Below are 20,816 nucleotides of genomic sequence, written 5' to 3' on the forward strand. Positions count from 1 at the left end.
ACACTGGATGGTGCACACACTGCACCGGCACACACTGGATGGTGCACACACTGGATGGTGCACACACTGGATGGTGCACACACTGGATGGTGCACACACTGGATGGTGGCACACACTGGATGGTGCACACACTGGATGGTGGCACACACTGGATGGTGCACACACTGGATGGTGGCACACACTGGATGGTGCACACACTGGATGGGCACACACTGGATGGTGGCACACACTGGATGGTGCACACACTGGACGGGCACACACTGGATGGTGGCATACACTGGATGGTGCACACACTGGATGGTGCACACACTGGATGGGTGGCACACACTGGATGGTAGCACACACTGGATGGTGCACACACTTGGAGTTCAAGCCCTCGGAAAGCTAAGGCAGGAGACTAGCAATCGAGGCCAACGTGAGCTACAACAGAGAACCTGGGCTGCGCAGAAAGATCCTAGCGAGACACTGAGAGACAGAAGAGACGGAATGTCCTGGAGAGATTGTTTGACTGTTGAAGTAAATAAAGAAACAAGATCCAGCTATACATTGCTTACAAAAAACAGCTTTAAATACAAAGATGCTTAAAGATGAAAACAAAATGGAGAAGGAATGCCAAATGACACTCATCGAAAGAAGTGTGAGGAGCTGCATTAAGTTCAGACAACAGAGACCTGAACCCAGGAGCGCTGTCAAGGACAGCAGGTGGGTGACGCACTGACCAACGGGTCAATTCTCCAGGAAGGTGTGGCGGTTCTTAATGTGTTTGCTCACAACAACAGAATATCATACTTCTCTTCAGCCCTGGACCAGGAGGCCTAGCTAATGTAGTAAGATGAGAAAAGAAAATAAAAGATAGATCAGGAAGAATGAATAGAATGGTCATTATTCAAAAATAACATGATTGTCTATAAAGAAAATGAAAACATATTTGAGAAACAAACAAATGAAATTTTGTTAAGTTAAAAAGAAATTATAGAGCCGGGCGGTGGTGGCACACGCCTTTAATCCCAGCACTTGGGAGGCAGAGGCAGTCGGATCTCTGTGAGTTCGAGGCCAGCCTGTCTACAGTGCAAGATCCATGACAGGCACCAAAACTACACAGAGAAACCCTGTCTCGAAAAAACCAAAATAAATAAATAAATAAATATCTATGTATAAGATCTATATGAAGAAAACTCAGTTGAAAGAGAATCAAGAAGAGCTAAGTAATAGAGTGGTATCCCACGTACATGGATAGGAAGATGCAACCTGGTCAAGATTTCAGTTCTTCCCAACCTGATGTATAGATTAGTCATAATCCAAATCAAAGTCCCAGCAGGTATTTTGTAGTTATTAACAAACTACTTCTAAAGTTTACACCGAGAAGTAAGAGACCCACAATAGGCAGTACATTATTAAAGAACAGAATGAAAGGGCTGCCAGAGCTGACTTTGTGGCTTACTATAAGGGTACAGTCATCATGACATCCTGGCATTGTCAAAAGAATAGACAGATAGACTAAGAAAAAGAATAGAGAGCAGAGATTAGACCTACTGGGAGGGCTAATCTTCACTGTCACCTTGACCGGATTAGAATCACCAGGGGTGTCTGTGAGGACATTTTCAGGGAGGTTGAACTGAGGAGGAAGGAGCCACCCTGAATGTAGCTGGTGCCATCGCGTGGGCTGGGGTCCTGGCCTGAACAGGAAGGACCAAGCAAATGGAGAGCCAGCATCCACGTCTCTCTGCTTCCCGATGCTGCTTCTCCAGCTGCACCATCCCTTGTCACCATGAATTTGCTGCCGTGACAGACTCTACCCAAAAGCTTTGAGCCAAAATCAAGTCACTTGTGCACAGTATTTTGTTACATGCCCATGCGCGAGGGTGCGCACACAGTCACACACACCCAACTGTACATGAGAATGTATATACATATGTACAAAAGAAAAATAAAAGGTAAGGATGTAAGAGCACAGAAATTGACTTAAGCCACTAGCAAAAGCCAACACTAGATCAGTCCAGCCAGAAGCGTCTGCATTCTCGCACTTCCTGAATAACTCCAGAACCCAGCATTCCCAGAAGTCAATGCTTATGGAGTTTTGTCAATGGCATGGTAAGACATTTCAGGTCTCGCCTGTGGCAAAGAAGCTGCTGCCTTCATCTTTACCAACAGTGGTTTCCAGCCAGACTACCCCAGGGACCGCTTCAGCACTGACATCTGACTCCCCTCTTGCCAGCCCAAGGTATGTGTGTGGGGGGCTACTACCAATATAGTTGCTTCCTTAAAAACAAAGAAGAGATACGGAAACTTGTCTGCTCTAAGTTTAAAGCTCACAGATGAATCGTAAGTTTGGATGCCTCTGCTCAAGGGCAGGCTTTACCCCAAGGTCTTCAGAAACCAGTTCCCTTCTCTTAAGGAATGGCAGCTGTAGTGTACAGGAGTCTCAGGATAGGCAACTGTGTGTTTGAGGTTTCATTGGAATGAACTCATCACGGGCCCTCAGCAGGCACCTTCTGTTTTCAGCAGCTGGAAGGACAGTCCCAGCTAGAGTGCATTTGGGCTGCTGGCAAAGCAGCTGCCCAAAGCCTGTGCATTTATGGTCTTAATAATACGAATAATTCCTTGCACTCAGTCTGATGCCTGAAAGAGGATGATTCTTTCCTGTTTGTGTTGGAAGCTTCTGGCACTGTGCTTCTCAGGGGGGAAGCTCCTCATTTGGAAAACTATTAGAAGATGTCTGTGTGGTCAAAGGTGTCAGTAGAAACCAAGGACCCAAGAAGAGAAGAAATTTGGCAGGAGGTGTCTCAACAAGCAAACGGAGAGAAAAATGGGTCTGGAAGGGAGGCGAGGAGGAAAAGCTAATGGAGGTGGGGCAGAGAGGGGCTGGTATTAGTGGGAATGAGCTGAGGACCATTAATCCTGCTGAAGAAGAAGGCTTGATCCCAGCCTCATCAGAAAATAAATTTGCCTACTAACTGCAGGCTACTGAGATCACAGAGGCTTTCTGTGGGCTGTCACGTGAAAAGCAAAAGGATCCCATGCTTCCTCCATTGGCCCGTTAGGATATGGAACAAGGGCTGTCCCATTGACCCTTCTGTGATGATGAGGCGCTATCCAATATGGTGGTCTCTGGTCAGGTGTTGCTATAGAATGTTTGCAATGCGGCCAGCACAACTGCTAGAGGCCCGAACTCTTGCTTTTGTTCAAGTTTCAAAGAGTCAGATGCTGTATGTGGCTAAAGACAGCGGCTGGAGAGCACAGGGGTACGGAGAGACTGCACAGACAGCAGCAGGAGCCCCAAGGCAGGGTGACTTTTAGACCAGAACCTCTTGGGATTTGACCACATCTTGAAGGTGGCTTGAGGCTAAAAATAGGAATGGAAGTGAGGTGCTAAGAGGGAAGGACAGACTTTGGCCAAAGTCCTCTGAGTAAGAGTTCAAGGAAACGCCAAGATGACCACAGAGCTGCAGAACGTTTTGTTTGTTTTTAAATAGTCTCTACACAAGCAAACCAATGAAGGGTGTTTGTTTTGTTTACTTCATGATTTGAGCTAATGGACGGCTGTTTGCATCTGGACACAGATTTCCAAGATGGATTCATAACACCAACAGTGGGGATCACAAGCAAGCAGTGGTTAATGTCTATGTGAGTTGCTAGATGATTAAATTATTTTCCATCTACCACTGACATCTCACCTGAACCTTGTTTCCCGCAAGCAGCTGAGGCTCAGGGAGTCTGCATGATAAATTCTGAAAAGTCACCCAGCTGCCCCTCTCGCCACACCTATCTGGCCTTACCATTGTGGCCACTTCAAGAGGATGCCAATGCAAGTCTGGAGTCACAGGAGTCATGGAAGACTCTCCCTTCCCTTACTGCTGGGTCCAAGCCCCTCACAGCAGCATGCTGGATCCCATTTCTAATTCCTCCTACCACTACCTAACACAGGACCTGCTATACATTAGAAGTAGTACCACTTTCGGCTGAGGGCCCCGGGACCACCAATGTCATAATCCAGGGCTGTTTCCCAGTCTCTCCATGCACACATTACCAAGCCAAATGCCTCTCTGGTCCCAGGCTCACCGTCAGACATAGAATGCACTGTGCACTTGTATTTGCCTTTCACGGAAGAGGTATTACTTTGTGCAAGTTAAATAAATACAAAGGAAAGACAACAGAGGACGTCAGCTTCTTATTTTATAATGCTCCTGAATTGATGGACATTTTTACAGCCACGTATTACCAAATCCTGTGGATTGCTCTGTTCTGGAGTTTGATTTGATATTGTTTTGTTATAACTGTGAGGATTTTGCAGCAAAATATTACAGCAAAGTCATCAAAGTGTTTATTTTACTAACTTCATAAAATAAGAATTAGGATGTTTTAAAACTGTGTGTTATGGGCCAGTGAAATGACTCAATGGCCCCTACCGCCAAGCCTGAGGGTCTGAGTTTGATTCCCAAGACTCACAATGGAAGGAGAGAATTCAGCTTTGACAAATTGACTCTGATACTCATCTATCTATCTATCTATCTATCTATCTATCTATCTATCTATCATCTATTATCTATCTGTCTATCTATCTATCTATCTATCTATCTATCTATCTATCTATCTGTCTATTTATCTATCTATCTATCATCTATCTATTATCTATCTAACATCTATCTATTATCTATCTATCTATTTATCTATATCTATCTATCTATCATTCTATCATCTATCTATCATGTATCTATCATCTATCTGTCTATCTATCTACCATGTATCTATCTATCATCTATCTATCTATTATCTATCTATCTATCATCTATTTATCATCTATAAATCTATCATCTATTTATCCATCATCTATCTATTATCTATCTATCTATGTCTCATACACACATCAAGTAATATGTAATTTTTAAAGATTTAAAGGACATGAATTATTTAAAGTTGGCGGGGGAGGGGTGAAGGGGTGGACCAGGACCAACCTGGGGAGGTTAGACTGACCTTCCCGAAGCTGGCAGCATTGACGGGCTGGGTGTCATTCTTCTCACAGAAATCCAGGTAGTGCATGTAGAGGGCACTGCGAGGGATGCAGACGCCTTCGGCAATCTCATAGTTTTCCTCCAGCCTAGAGAAATAAACAACGAGTCAGAGAAGCAACAACGAACTGTGTCAGCTCCCCTTCCTTCCGGTCTCAGGCCTCAGAAACGGTTCTGTTCCTCCGAGATGAGAAACCGGGGCCGCATGGTGAAGAAAGGGTCACCCATAGGGTCAGCAGGTCCCTCTGCATTTGGTCCTGGTTGCTTTTCCAAATTCCCAGCCCGTCTCCCATGAGCTGACACTGGCTTGGCCACACTGACTAGCTAGGTCCCTTCAGACCTTTAAAGCCAGGCTAGCTCTGCAGGTGCCCTGCTCAGCCAGGCTCAAATCATGCATCCACTTTGAAGCTATTTCTAACAGGAAGATGTCACGGACTGTGTGTCAACACCCTGGAGATTCTTGGCTTGACAAGAGTGAGAAAACACACGGGCAAGCAGAGGTGGCACAGCTGGACAGTCACTGGTCACTGTCAAAAGGGAGACTTCGTGATCCTGGTAGAACTGACCTCTGACTATGCTAGGGTCTCCTTCCTCTGTGCAGTTCCAGATTGATAGTGCTACATCCCGTACTTTAATGAGTGCAGGTTAGGGGTTCTGTGGGTGATAGTGCTATATCCCATACCTTAATGAGTGCAGGTTAGGGGTTCTGTGGGTGATAGTGCTACATCCCGTAGTTTAATGAGTGCAGGTTAGGGGTTCTGTGGGTGATAGTGCTATATCCCGTACTTTAATGAGTGCAGGTTAGGGGTTCTGTGGGTGATAGTGCTACATCCCATACCTTAATGAGTGCAGGTTAGGGGTTCTGTGGGTGATAGTGCTACATCCCGTACTTTAATAAGTGCAGGTTAGGGGTTCTGTGGGTGATAGTGCTACATCCCGTACCTTAATAAGTGCAGGTTAGGGGTTCTGTGGGTGATAGTGCTACATCCCGTACCTTAATAAGTGCAGGTTAGGGGTTCTGTGGGTGATAGTGCTACATCCCGTACCTTAATGAGTGCAGGTTAGGGGTTCTGTGGGTGATAGTGCTACATCCCGTACTTTAATAAGTGCAGGTTAGGGGTTCTGTGGGTGATAGTGCTACATCCCGTACTTTAATAAGTGCAGGTTAGGGGTTCTGTGGGTGATAGTGCTACACCCCGTACTTTAATAAGTGCAGGTTAGGGGTTCTGTGGGTGATAGTGCTACATCCCGTACTTTAATAAGTGCAGGTTAGGGGTTCTGTGGGTGATAGTGCTACATCCCGTACTTTAATGAGTGCAGGTTAGGGGTTCTGTGGGTGATAGTGCTATATCCCATACCTTAATGAGTGCAGGTTAGGGGTTCTGTGGGTGATAGTGCTATATCCCATACCTTAATGAGTGCAGGTTAGGGGTTCTGTGGGTGATAGTGCTATATCCCATACCTTAATGAGTGCAGGTTAGGGGTTATGTGGGTGATAGTGCTATATCCTGTACTTTAATGAGTGCAGGTTAGGGGTTTTGTGGGTGATAGTGCTATATCTCATACCTTAATGAGTGCAGGTTAGGGGTTCTGTGGGTGATAGTGCTATATCTCATACCTTAATGAGTGCAGGTTAGGGGTTCTGTGGGAGAGAATGTCCACTCTCAGACTGGTTCAATCTCTTTGTTTACTGGTTGGTGACCGTGAGCAGGTTATCTAATCTCAGTTTTCCTTCAGAAGTGATGACTGATAATTGCCTTTTAGGGTGGCTGTTGATATCAAACAAAGTGGTGTGTGGCATTATAAGTACAGGGCCCAGATGTCTTGTGAATGACAGTGGAATTCCTCAATTTTCTTTTCCATAAGACACTTTGGGGTACCTATGTGTCCCAACTCTGTGATAGGCACTGAGAACATAGAATAAATCTAAATAAATTTTGAAGGCTTTTTAAAAATTAAACAGCAGAATTTAGGCATCCAAATGATTTCTGCCTCCAATGACATCGACCTGTCAGAAGTTAAGTGCCTCTTCCAACCTCACTGCAGGGACACATGACACCTTGGAAGTTTCTCTTTGGATTCACTCTTCATAACCTGGAGCACACCCAGCTCATTAAACTCACCAGCAAGAAACATTTCTCCTATGATCATTGGATTTTTAGGGAAACCACTCAAAAAACAGAAACACAAACAAAGCAATCTGGAATCAAGTTTAGGGGACGAAGTGATGAATACCTTTTTCCCCCAATTTCGTTTTGTTGTTGTTGTTAAAATGAGGCATGATTCTTAAGCAGTGGAATAGATGTCCTCAAGCAGCTTTAAACTCCTCTGAGGGCGCTTGCCAGAGAAGTGGTCCAGCACTGTCGTAACTCAAGTGGAACGAGGACACGGCCTCCCAAGGTGCCCACTTGGAAGGGGTGGCACTCACTGAGCTCATGCCAACATAACATTGAAAGAAAAGCCGCTCAGTCATTTCAAACCTCATGTATGAACCTGACCCCAGGGACTCAGGCAGATGGCAGAGCCTAGTGCTGAGGAGACCCAGTCATCCAGTCCACTGCCCTCTCCTGGGATTGGCAGGAGGAGTAGTTCCTGATGATTCTCAGGTTCTAGTAAATACCTTATGCAATCCTTCCTAGGTGGCCAAACACCCTGAGCTGGAGGAGTATCCAGTCACTTCAGAATCCCCGAAGTCGCACATATCGCACACCATAGGTGCCCGGTGTTTGATGGATGGATCATTTTAATCATTTACTCATTCAACAAATATGTATTGATCTTATCACTTGCCAGGCACTGGGGCCAATCATGGTGAGCAAAATGGTCTTTGATGGCATATAGTGAACAGATTCACAGTAAACAGGGAGATAAAGATGAGATCTTTAATTCAACACACATTTGCTAAGGGCTAAGCAGTGTTCTCAACATAAGGAAACAGATTAGCATGGCGCCTGAATAAGGATGATATGAGTACTCATGAAATGTTCCACATTAAAAATATAAAGTAAGGAAACAATAGTGAATAAAATGAAGCCCTTCTACACCAATGCATGTGTCCTCAGTGTCACCAACTGGAAGTCCACCTGTGTTCCACCAGGGAAAGTGGCTTCATGTACAGGACAGGTTTCTTGGGTTTGTCCTGAGCTTTGCATCTGGGATGAATGAAAATCAGTCTGCAAGTTTAGCCAGGACCCCTAACTGCCACTCACAGCATTGTTTCCCTGTAACTTCAGAGGCCCAGCTGAGGCTCAAACTTTATAGGGACCACGCAAGCAAGGCGGCTGTCACCAACAGGGGTCTCACAGACAGGCTTTGTTTAGCCTGAGCAGCAATGGCTCAGCTTTTAAACCCCAGGACTTTGCACAGAAGAATCTGGATTCCTGGCTTCTTATAAAAGGCTGAGGTCTGGCAACCCTGGACCAATATTCCCTCATGACAACAATTGGCCAGGGTGACATGCGCCCTGGGGTTGGCCGGAGTCCTCACCCCTCCCCATCTTTCTTACACCAAGTCTCTTTTCTGTTCCTCCCCTGGCTCCTGCGGGCACTTATTTTGGCATCAAACATAACCTATGTCCTGGTTCACTTTGGGGAAAAAGACACACAAGAGTAAGACTATGTAAATCTATAAACTCCTGACCACAGATGCTGTTCAGAGGGAAATACTGGCTAGTGTGCAGATGGGAGTGGATAACACTTTCACAGAGGACTTGGGATTGAATTTCGAAACAGCAAACAACAGCTCATATTCACGGAGCTCATTCTAGGTGCCAGGCACTGGGTAGCCAGGGTTTAATTTTCATGATAATCACATAAAAGTCAGGCATGCTGACACATGCCTGTGACCCCAGCACTCAGAAGGATGGAGTGGGGTTATGGGGTTTGCGGTGAGTTTGGGCTCCCACAGTGCGTCCAGGCATGGCATGGGCCACATAGTGACAACCTGACTTAACAAGAAAACCCAAAAGAAGCAAAACAAGATGGAAAAACCATACGAGGTAGGCATTATACCAATCTTTCGGGTCAAGAAACTAAGACTCCAAAAGTCGTATTCATTTGCTTATGTGACCAGTAATTAAGAGAATTTTCTCACTAGAAAACCTATTCTACCACAGTAGCTGGCGGAGTCTCCAGGCGGGCAGAACAACAGAGAGCAATAGATGTGTCATGTGCTTTGAATGATGGGAACATCTGTCTGAGTTGGGAGAGGGGCTTGCAGAGGGGGATCTAGAAGCAAAGAATGGTGAGGACTGTGGAGAATCTTTAAATGATATGCAAAGGAATGTGGCTTGGCATACTCTCCTTGACTCGGTGCTACCATAAAATGCTCTTTCCAGAAGATGGTGGAATAGCATGCAAATGACTGAGGGGCTGGAGAGACAGCTCGTCAGTTAAGAGCACATCCGGCTCTTTCTTTCAGAGGACCTAAGTTCAGTTCTCGGCAGCCATGGCAGGCAGCTCACAACCTCCTGTAACTCCAGCTCCGGGGATCCAACACTATCTCCTGACCTCTACAGGCATGTATCTACATATGGCACACATTTGCACAGACACACACATACACATAATTTTGTTTTTAAAGAGGATTGAAAAAAATAAAGACTTGTGGATTGACGAGATGGCTAGGTTTGAGAAGTGCTTGCTGTAAAGCATGAGCTCAGATTTCCAGAGCCCATGTTTTAAAAATGAGCATGAAAGTATGTGTATGTAACCTCGGTGCTGGAGGTGCACAGCCAGGGGACCTCCAGGGCTGACCAGCCAGCACACCAAATGATGAGTTGCAAGTTCGGTGAGAGACTGTGCCTCAAAAACATAATGTGGAGAGTGATTGAAGAGAGTGGGACAGGATACTTGATGTCAACCTCTGGCCTACACACACACATACACACAGATAGACAGACACACAAGACTCAGAGGCAAGAAGACCTGATTCCTTCTAGAATGTTCTATAAATCACAATAATAATGTTGTTGATGACAAAGGTTAAGAACACTAATGTAAAGTTTAATATGTTCTGTTAGCTGATAACGAAGTGTAAAAGAACACAAAAGAGCAAAAAAGTAAACCCCACAAGTTCCATCTTAGACTTTTGAGTGTTCCATTAAACCATTTCCCTCAATTAACAAGGGTTTCGCCTCAATACTTCAGGCCATTGTGTGAAACATTTTCCATTCTAATCCACAGACATGAGGAGTCAGGCAGCTGGGATTTGTTGGAGAGAAGAAAGTGTCCCTTTGTACTAACTATGTTCTAAGTTTATTTTGGCCTGAAAAATCCTTGGACTCAGTGGGAAAACATGCTCCTCAAGCCATTCAGAATCTGTATGTGGGACACTTCTGCATGAGAAAGCACCTCAGCCCTTTCAAGGGACAGGAGTAGCATGGCTAAAGGGGACCTCATCTCTGTGGTGGATGACAAGCGTCACCAACAAAGTCGAGTTAGTTGGTGTTTTTTGCATGGATCAACAAGCACATGGGACTAGTTTGGAATCGCTATACTAGTTCTGGCAAGAAGTATTGGGCCTATGTTTTGTTGACTCCCATGGGAGGCCTTCTCCATTCTGAATGGAGACAGAAGAGGAGTAGATGGGGTCGGGGGATAGAAGGGAGATGAGGAGGGAGCAGGAGGAGAGGAGGGAGGGGAAACTGTGGTCGGTATATAAAATAAAATTAAAAAATTTAATAAAAAAAGAAAACTGAGTCAAGATAGCATACAGGGTATAAGTCTCCTTTTGTCAGACTGGGGATGTAGGGTCTCAGGTTCCTAAGCTGAAAGGGGGTCTATTCCCTCATTGTCAGATGCCCCAAGATCGCAAAGCTTGGGGGAGGTAATATTTTCAATATGGTGTTAAAAACATGGATTCCCAAGCTGAGATTAATCCCAGTGCTCAAAAGGCTGAGGCAGGAGGATCATCATGAGTTTGAAACCAGTCTGGACTATAAAGTAATACTCTGCTCCCCGCCCCCCCAGCCCAATTAACAAAAAGCATTGGCTCCAAGTGTATTCCTGGTTTCTTTATTCATTACATATGACTAAAGCCACAGTGTCTGCATTTTTATTTGCTATTCTGTGGTGTGTTTGACTGCTAAATCTGTCCAAGGGATCAAGATTGAAATACAGTACCTGAAGTGATAACACAGGACATGAGATGAACCCCTAGCAACAACAAACTATTTGAATCTGATGGATGAAAGTCATAGTTCATGCAGGCTGAGCTAATTAAGCGGTTACCTGTGAAAGGCCAGCGCCTGCTAACCCACCACGTTTATCTGTCTTTTTGTCCCTGTGACGGGAGCTGCTGAGCATCAAAGTATCCAGGTGGCTTATGACTATGAAGCATTTTAATAAGCCCTGTGAGTGACGGATGTAATTGGCATGGAAGGGCACCTTTGATGCTTGATGGATTCTACAGGAATAGCATTGCGACACCGTCCCTCAGACTGCCTCGAAAATCTAGAGGCTTGTCGTGTGTACTGAAGTTACTAATTGGAACATCCGCTCCCCTGACAGAGGCGTGAAAGAGAGAAAGCAGTTAATTACTTCTCTTCATATCTGATGATGAAATTTTCCCTTTCCTCCCCTCCATTAGAGGACATCATTAGCCTGACATGGTGGGTGAACAATGCTCTGTTATACCTGGATTTTTTTTTACTACACACACACACATACACACACACACACACACACACACACACATACACACACACATACACATACACACACACACACATATACACACACATACACATACACACACACACACACACACACACACAATTCTGGACTTCTGTTTTCTTATCTTCTATTTAACAGCTGCATTGTATTTGAATTGAACCATGCTATTATAGACAGATAATGAACTTGGTCACCAGCTAGTGTGAGTCACTATCTGAGACACACATTTTCAAAGGGAAGAGTTCAGCCCATGGCCTCCTGGGACACAGGGACGCAGGGACGAAGCTTTGTATCAGTGCTCTCAAGGAAGAATGAATGTTGTGACATCTGGAACCTCTTCTCTTCTGAACCATGTTTTACCTGAGGCTTTTTATGTATACACAAGGCTGTCAGTTCAAAGTGTCTACCTCTTCAGTTCTCGCAGACTTATCTAGAAATGCTAGAACAGGTCTACTTCACCAAAGCAGGATTTAAAAACTAAATTCACCAAGTATAATAGCAGAGACAGTCACCACTGAGATCGGAGACTATATTGTTTGCCCCACTCCCCACAGATCCCCCTCTTCAACTGTTGGGCTATTGCCTATACCTGAACTACATCTAGCCATAGTGTACCCATGTGTGTCTAGTAGCAGCAAACCATGTACACAACAGAAATGTCCTAAGATCAGAACAGAGCTGAAAGATCGTTGTCTGTGGCATCACAGCCATCCTGAAAGCAGAGTGGAGGCATTCCTTCTGTGTATGTGGTGATGCAGGAGTGAGGTACCAATGGTGCTGTGGTGTGTGCGTGTGTGCGTGCACGCACGTGCGTGTGTGTGTGTGTGTGTGTGTGTGTGTGTGTGTGTGTGTCAGAGAATAACTCATGGGAATCAGTTCTCGCCTTCTATCATGAGGGTCTAGAGACGGAACTCAGGTCCTTAGACTAGGTGGCAGGTACCTTTACCCGCTGAGCCATCTCACCAACCCACACACATAAATTTTGGTAGCAAATGACTGCTACTGGCATGTTTATCCTATGATACTTTAAATCATGATTTTTTTTAGAATGGGGGCATTCCCTGAACTTATATGTTCACACCAGCAGCAACCATGTCATTGGACTGTGTCCTTTCCTCCTATGTCAGACTTAATTCCCTCTCATTTTACTCATGGCCTAAAGAGCAATCCTCTCTATGATACATACCTCAGGTACTTCTATAATGCTCACTCACAGCGCAATGGCCTGAGGCCTGTGCGTTTGCTGCTAATGCATGGCTACAGAGGTTCTGCCCACTATGCAGTTTTATGGGAGTTAAGTGACTTTCATGGTGGCATCATCTGACAGGGGATGGAAGAATCGCTGCCCCGTATGTCCTGAATCCATAGATCTGGCCAGTCAGAGCAGAGGACTGAACAGGAGGAGCTCTCTCTGCCATTGCAGTAACTGGTAGGACCAGAGCAGAGAACAGTTTGACCCCTCCCCTGGCTATGCTTACAACTTCCCAGACGCTGGGTTCAGAAACGTAGGTGCAGAGGTCTGCCCAGCCTTTGAGAAGCCACGTCTATTACTTATAGTTTTATTTTAGACAAAAGATGTGCATTGTCTAAAAACATGGTGTTACAAGCTATCAATGCTTCTGAGGAAGCATTGATAGGCTGGGGACTGGTGGCCCCAGAGATCAGGGGATTCTGACACACCCTGTCATGTGTCCTTTGTCTTCTCCATTCATTCCTCATCTCTACCTCTCCTCACCTTACTGGGGCAAGTGAGGCCCCAAAGAACATCTCTGTGAGTCTCCTTACACCTTGGGGGGGGGGGCAGGGTTCTCCACATGTAGCAGCTGAAATGAGCAGAACATCAGATCTCAGTTCTCAGCGGAACCTCAGGCAGGAACCATGACCTGGTCTAAAATATTGTGGTGTTTAGTTTTAAAAGGTCAGCGTGCTGCAGCCTAGAATCACCTGGGGAAAGAACTAGAGGAGGGATGGCCTAGTTCAAGCTGGCCTGTGGGCATGTCTGTAGGTGGTTGACATCCACTGTGAGTGGTCCCATTCCCTAGGCTGGGCCCTGAGCTGTACCATTAAAAAAAAAAAAAAAAAAAAAAAAAAAACTAGCTGAGCAAGAGCAAGTAGATAGCATGAGTGCATTCATTTCTCTCTCTTCTTGACTGTAGATGTGGCGTGACTAGCTGTTGGAGTCCCTGGCTTGACTTCAAAACGATGGACGAGAATTCTAAGTAGAATGAGCCCTTTCCTACCTATGTTGCTTTTGGACAGGATGTTTCCTAAATTTAAAGGGGGAGGGGCAGGGGGAGACAGAGAGCATGTGTGCACACACCTACAGAGACCAAAAGCAGGCATTAGATCCTCTGGAACTGGAGTTGCAGGTGGCTGTGAACCACGCAAGGTGGGTGCTGGGATCTGAACGCAGGTCCTCTGCCAAGGAGCGTGTTCTCCCGACCACTGAGGGGTCTCTCCAAACTGCTCAGGACATTTTATCACCCCAGCAAAACAGGGACAAATATCAAAGTCTGTTTCTAGATCAATGCCAGGTCTAGTTAGCTACTGGTGATTTGTGAGAACATTTAAAAGAGAAACACTAAATTTATTTAATTTTATGCTAATATCATTATCAAGAGCCCACCAAAAAAACAAAGGAAAATGTTCCCACCTCCCGACGACCTTTGCCAAGAAAGTGACACCTTGCTGCTTCATCTTCTAAGTGCTGGGGGAACCTCACTTCCTGTGCCAGTTGCTGAGGGGGAAATTGCTCCCGCCCTGAAGGTGCACAGGGCTCAGGAAGGGTGGTAGCAGGCCACAGAGGAGCCAGGCATTGGCAGCAGGTCAGCCACCATAGCCCAACAGGCTGCTTTCCATTTCAAAATCTTCAGTGTGAATAGGGTGATTGTGTGGCTGGGATTCCAGCGGCGCCCAGCATCCCCAGTGAGGTGGGATTTACTCACCCCCATGACCGAGGATGCTGGAGAGGGTTGGCAGGAGCTCTTTTGACAACATTTGCCTGTTTTCTGCTGGAAGCTGCCTCCAGATCATGTGGCCCCAGTTCTTTTGGGCTGTTTGGCAGTTATGTTATTTGTTCTCAGGGGAGGCCTGGTGTCTCCAGGGTGGTGGGGAGGGGGCTCTGGAAGGGAGGGGCCAGAGGAGAAGCACATCATTCCTAACCCAGTTCTAGCAGCAAGCCAAATTGCCCCAGGGAGGCTGGGTGCTGTCAGCCTGGCACAGCAGCTCTCCTTCTCAACATCCCTACGAGTCCATGCTGCCACAGGAGACAGAGGACAGCGTGAAGGGCCTGGATGCCTCAGACGTAAGGTTCCCGTAGAGAGAGCGTCCTAGGTCTGTGTGTCTAAGCACTTTGTGCTGCAGGGAAAGATAGAACTGGAAAGTGTTGGTTGGGCTGCAATCCCATCACTGTCCAACATGTGTGCCAGCTACATGCCTGCACAGAGGAAGCCCTCCCCAGGGCGGCCAGAGGCCCCATGTGAAACCTCCTTTGGGGTTCTGTCTATAATTCAGAGGTGAAGTTTGGACAGACCTAAATACCTACCAAGAGGAAAGGGGCCAACTAAATTCTGCCACTGTTCTCCATGCAGCGCCATGTGCCACTTAGAAGGAAGAGAATTCTCTTCATCTTTAAATGGGGGAGGGGGGTCGCAGGCATGTGCCATGGCAGATGTGTGGGGGTCACTTGTGGGCTCTACAGCTCAAACTCAGGTTGTTTGCTAGCTTGGTGACAGGTGCTTTTACCCACCGAGTCACCTCTCCAGCCTGAGGTTAATTCTTTATTAGCTAATATGGTGTTACATCACTAATCCAGTGTGACATCACTAATCTGACATCAGGATGTTAAGAAATAAAGTAAGCTGAGGATCTATGGAGTTTGGCCCTCTGTGGGGCAATAGCCTAATATACCTGTGTGCCTTTTATAATGAGGCTATAAATAAAATACAAATTAAAAACACAGTGCAAAACTCCCTAGGTCTGTTCATGTAAATACATACACACTCACACACCTTACTGGAAAGTTATTTTTGAGGAAGAGTAAAATAACTACAGTGAAAATGGACTTCAGCCTAATCTTCAGTTTAATTTTCTAACAAAGAATTGTGTGACTTGTCCCAGTAAGAGCAGAAACAGGAGGCATCTATGACTATATTTATTTCCTGGCTTTTCTAAAAAGCTAGTAAAATCGAAAGCTAACCAGGTGGAGTTAGACAAAGGAGAGAAGAGTATGAAAAGTATACAAGCATCCCTGGATTTGCAGACAGCACTGATAGATCAGCTCAGCTTAACCTCTGAGCTCCCAGGCAGCCAGAGCGAAAAGGGAGACACACTGTAAACCATATTGCTGTTTCCTGTGAAATGAAGGATGCATCCAGTTCCTTCTGAGAGACAAAGCTTTTAGACTGAAACTACATTAGAAAAATATCTAATTACTCATGAGGGAATTTTATGGAGGGGATGGTTTTAAGGTGACGTTCTTCCTCAAGTTTAGAGGAATGTCCTACACATTCCCCCATCCACACTCCTCCCCTCGTCAGTATTCTGTTTTGTTTTGTGTCTTGCAACAGGGTATCGTGTAACCCTTGGAACTTGATATGTCAGAGGCTGGCCTTGAACTTCTGATCCTCCTGCTTCACCTACTTACATGTAGGGATAAACAACACGAGCCCCTCATCTGCATCACAACATTCTTTGCAGGTTGTACTGGTTGTGGTACCTTAACAAGCCCAGCCTGCTCCCTTCATGGGATGCTGTTGTGTGTGACCAGACTACTTCTCATGGTTAAGACCGTGACTGTCACAGGGAAGAGGGCTTCTGGGGCTGAGTCCTGGGCCTAGAGGGAGTTATTCTTGACAGAATATGAAGAATACTGCCTTTCCCAAAACAATATGCCTTCCCATTGGCTTAGGTCTGCTGATGGACCTTGGTGGTGATAGGGAGCAGATAAGGCTTAATTCTGTGATTGACTTGACAGGGGCTTGTCTCTGAGAGGCTATGGAGGCCTCAGAACTGCCTGAGAGGTCTACTGGAGCCAGAGTCAGTCTCCTCCCAGCCCAGCTCCTCCGGAACCTGCTCCAGGTCCACATCATGTGACACAGGCTGATGTACCACTGTGTGCTCATCCTGTAGAGTGGAGAGCTGGGCTCCTGCCTCAGGCCCCTGTAGGAGCCGGTCTGGATGCTCCTCTGGCCCTGGTTTCCACAGGGAGTGGTGTCAGAGTGAGTTTGCTGTTACACATCTGTCCACTGGAGTGTCACTTCCAAGAAGCTCTCCTTTACTGCTTATCAGAAGAGTGCTACCACCCTGCCCTGATTGCCGCTGAGTCTTCCAGCACCCAGCTCAGGCTAATGTGTGCCTCGTTTAGTTTCTGGTCCCTTAAAAAATTACCATTGTGGATGTAACTCAGTTGGCAGAGTGCTTCCCTAGCTTGCCCAAACCTGGATAAGTCAGGTGTAGTACCTGGTCCAGACTTCAATCCCAGCACTCAGGAGGTAGAGGCCAGAGGCAGTTCAAGGCCAGCCTGGGCTACAGATCCTGTCTCAAAAAATAATTGTACAGTTCTGCTTGCTTCCCCTTTATCTTTCTTATCCCAGAGTAGGACCAGCCCTGACACATAGTAGGTACTCATCAAGAATTACTTGAATTTAGTTAATGACAGAAGCTATAGTAACATACAATATAAAGGAAGTTGGAGACTGATATTTGATATTCCTAAATATGGACTCTCAAATCTGCTTTGTCCCGTGCTTGCCAGTTCGAGGATGAAGTTGGTTCTAGAACGATCCATTTGACCTTGTATTTCAAAGAACAAACCACTGGTGAGAACCAGTTTCTGCAGACATGGAATAGAGGAAGGAGGCCTGTCCTGCTCTGGGTGACCCTCTGGAGAGTCATACAGAAGGGGTGTGCAGAGGACCTGCCTAAGCACCACTCCCCATGACAGGCGCTGCCTGGGCTGGGCATTTCGTCCTCAAGATGACACAATTGTCATCCCTGATATGTAAACTGAGGCAGGGGGAGGCTGAGGACCTGGCCCCAGGTTGTACAGCTGGCAAGTGTCCCAGCTGAGAGCTGACCCCAGTGTGATGTCAGAATCAGCTGTCACAGCCAGCTGTTGCCAGGCAGGTGCCCGAAAATCACAGAAAAACAGATGCCACAAGGCAGGTTTCTTCTCATATCTTTTTGTATTTTTATTCTGAAATGAACTGGTTCAGGTCACTATGAAGACAATGTTGATGTCTTGCATCTCTAGAAATCCCCACACCCAGTATCCTCTATGTGGATACCTCATTCCTGTGTTGGCACCATGGCACTTATGTGACCATAATTGGCATAATATTTGGAGACTGCTACAGAGGCAGGTTTGCTAGGGGAAGTAGATTTAGAGTTCCCCACCTTTTTGGCAGGGAAGGGAAGAACAGCATCCCGTATAGCCAGACTGACCTCAGACTCACGGCACATAAGAAGAGAGTTTCTAACCCTCTCGTTTTAGCATGAGTTACCACATGTGGTTTATCTTGTGTGGGGGATCAAGGCCAGGCTGCCTGTATGCTAGGCAAGCACTCAACCAACTGAGCCAGATCCCCAGGCCACAGTCTTTAGGCTAATGCTTAAAGAGACAAGAGGAAGACCAACGGGGGAGGAGGGACATTCTGAAGGACGTCAGCTCCCATCACAGCCATCAGCTTGCTGTCACCAAATATCAAAGGTGGCTTCCAAGACTCCTTCTAGGCCTTTAACTTATTTGTCCATGTGCTCCTTGTCATTGAAGTTCTGCTAGCAAGGTGACTGCGGAGAACCCTGGACGGCAGCGAGCTGACTGGGGGACCCCTGGATGGCAAGCTGACTGCGGGGACCCCTGGACGGCAAGCTGACTGCGGGGACCCCTGGACGGCAATTGACTGGGGGACCCCTGGACAGCAGCAAGCTGACTGCGGAGACCCCTGGGTGGCAAGGTGAGATCTACCCGAGTGCCTTCTCCTCTGTCACTTTCCCCTCCTCTCTGCGTACATCAGCCCAGAGACTGAAACATGACTTTCCCTACAGCCATCAGCTTCCTTTCCCCATCTGAGATCTTTCCTCAGTCCTTCCCAAGCACCAGGTCGGCAGTTAAAGAGTCCCAGCCAGACTCCTGTCTCCTCCCACTTAAAAAACAGTGGCCAACCAATGATGTGACTGTCTCAGTTTTATTTTCCTCCTCTGTAAAATGGGCCCAGCAGTACAAAGGCCATTGACTTAGAATGACATAGGGCATGTCAGTGAGCCCCACACAGAAGCCGGCAAGGAACCGATGTGAGCACCTTCCCCTCACCAAATCTTTCCCTCCCCATCACTCCTGGGTTCCTTCGGGCTCCCTGAGCCAGACTGCTAAGGGGAGACTAGCTTTCAACTTCCAACGTCCTCCGAAGGAAGGGTCTCAGGTCAGAGAGCCCCAGGGTTCAAGGCCACAACACAATGTTCAAGTAAAGCCTTGAAAAGAGGTTCTTGCTATACATTTCATCAAGTCCAGGAATTTCAAATATTAATTGGAAAGTCATTCTAGAGGACTATTTTTGTTAATGTTGTAATGTTAAAAATAATTCTATTTCTACCAACTATTAATTCACTCAGGGCTTCTAGGTTGAGGACGGACAGACTTTCATTTCTACCATTTACTAAAACTCCATCCATTGTAATAACAGGCTGTTAAAACTCAGGTAACAACGTTCACATAAAATGTAATCCTTACCAGTGTTTTGATAATGGGGAAAAATTTACCCCCAAAGAAAAGATACATGAAAACTCAAACCACCAGGCTAGATCTAAGGTGAGCCCTTTGCATTTACCTGCAAACTAAACAGATTTCTGGCGGGTTACCAAACACCAGGTAAGCATGACAATGTCGACATAGCCAAGTGGTAGCCTGCCCTAGCTGGAAAGCTCTGGGCGGCTCTCGCGGGCCGAAAGCAGACACTTACCATTGCAGAGTGGCAGGAGTGGAGTGGGGCTTGGAGGCTCTATTATTTTCCTTTTCCTCATCTGTTAAAGGAAAGAAAACAGAGCTGACTTCAGCTGGCAACAGGAGGGAGTCAAAGGCTGCTCGGGAACCCCGAGTTTCTAAAGACCAGGTCTCTATTGGATGCCGATGCCTTGAAACAACGACACTGTGGCGTTTCCAACACGCTGGCCTCATTGCACACTAATACAAGGAAAACTTACTTTTATTTTTTCAGGACGAGATCTCACTGTGTAGCCCTCGTTACATATGGAACCTGGAACTTACCATGTAGACCAGGCTACTCTCAAAATCAGAGATCCACCTGCCTCCCAAGTCCTGGAATTAAAGGCTTGCTCCACCACTCCTGACTCAGAAAACTGACTTCTACAAAAGACTCCTAAGTCCCTTTTCTTTATGTGACAGTATTAGGTTAGTCTGACAAGCTGACCTCTGTCATCACTGACTCCTAAAATGCACCTAGCCACTTAGACATCTTAGACATTTGTCTCCACGGTTTGAGGACTTAAATATATTGTCTTCACTGACTGCTGTGGACTGAACGTTTGTGTCCTTCCGGTATTCATTTAGGAATTAACCAACCCCCAGGAGTGGATGTTTGGAGGTGGGCCTTCAACTCCTTTGTGAATAGGATCAAAGCCTTTATGAAAAGACCCCAGAGAGCCATCTTGTCTCTTCTGCCTTCAGCACATGCCAAGAAGTCTCCACCTCTGATCCAGGAAGTGGCTCCCACTAGAGCCGAACCTCAACTAACACCTTGGCCTTACGGCCTCCAGAACCAGTTTGAGGTATTTTGTTGGCGTGACTAGGACAGACTGAGACGTTCATCATAGTATGCTCTTTGTGACCCCAACAGAGCAGACAGTTTGGGACTGAGAAAGCTGTGTAGGAATTCTGGAGAGCCAGAAGAGGCAGTATGGCAGGACAGAGTCATATGGCCTCTTTTGTAAAGGACTGGATAATAAGTACAGTTTTCAGTCCAAGAGGAAAATCAAGAATATTTTGTAGAATTTCTTTTATACTGACCTCAAATTCACGGCAATCATCCTGCCTCAGCCTTCTTGAGTGCTAGGATTAAAGTATGAGCCACTTGACTTACCTTAGAGTTTGTATAACAAGAAAGAAAACAAATCCCTCCCC

General features: G+C 46.2%; 1 protein-coding gene across 3 annotated transcripts in view; it reads right to left on the reverse strand.

Annotated features, from left to right (window-relative positions):
* Positions 1-20,816, reverse strand: part of Rfx4 (regulatory factor X4) — a 154,723-nt gene that overhangs the window by 92,312 nt on the left and 41,595 nt on the right. For all 3 annotated transcript variants that reach the window (XM_059245594.1, XM_059245592.1, XM_059245593.1), the window contains exons 3-4: positions 19,639-19,699; positions 4,972-5,095 (exon numbers count right to left, since the gene is read on the reverse strand). In XM_059245594.1, coding sequence (XP_059101577.1) covers positions 4,972-5,095; positions 19,639-19,699 — 185 coding nt within the window. The remainder of the gene's footprint in view (positions 1-4,971; positions 5,096-19,638; positions 19,700-20,816) is intronic.

This window comes from Peromyscus eremicus, chromosome 18, assembly GCF_949786415.1.
Source record: "Peromyscus eremicus chromosome 18, PerEre_H2_v1, whole genome shotgun sequence".
Taxonomy (NCBI): domain Eukaryota; kingdom Metazoa; phylum Chordata; class Mammalia; order Rodentia; family Cricetidae; genus Peromyscus; species Peromyscus eremicus.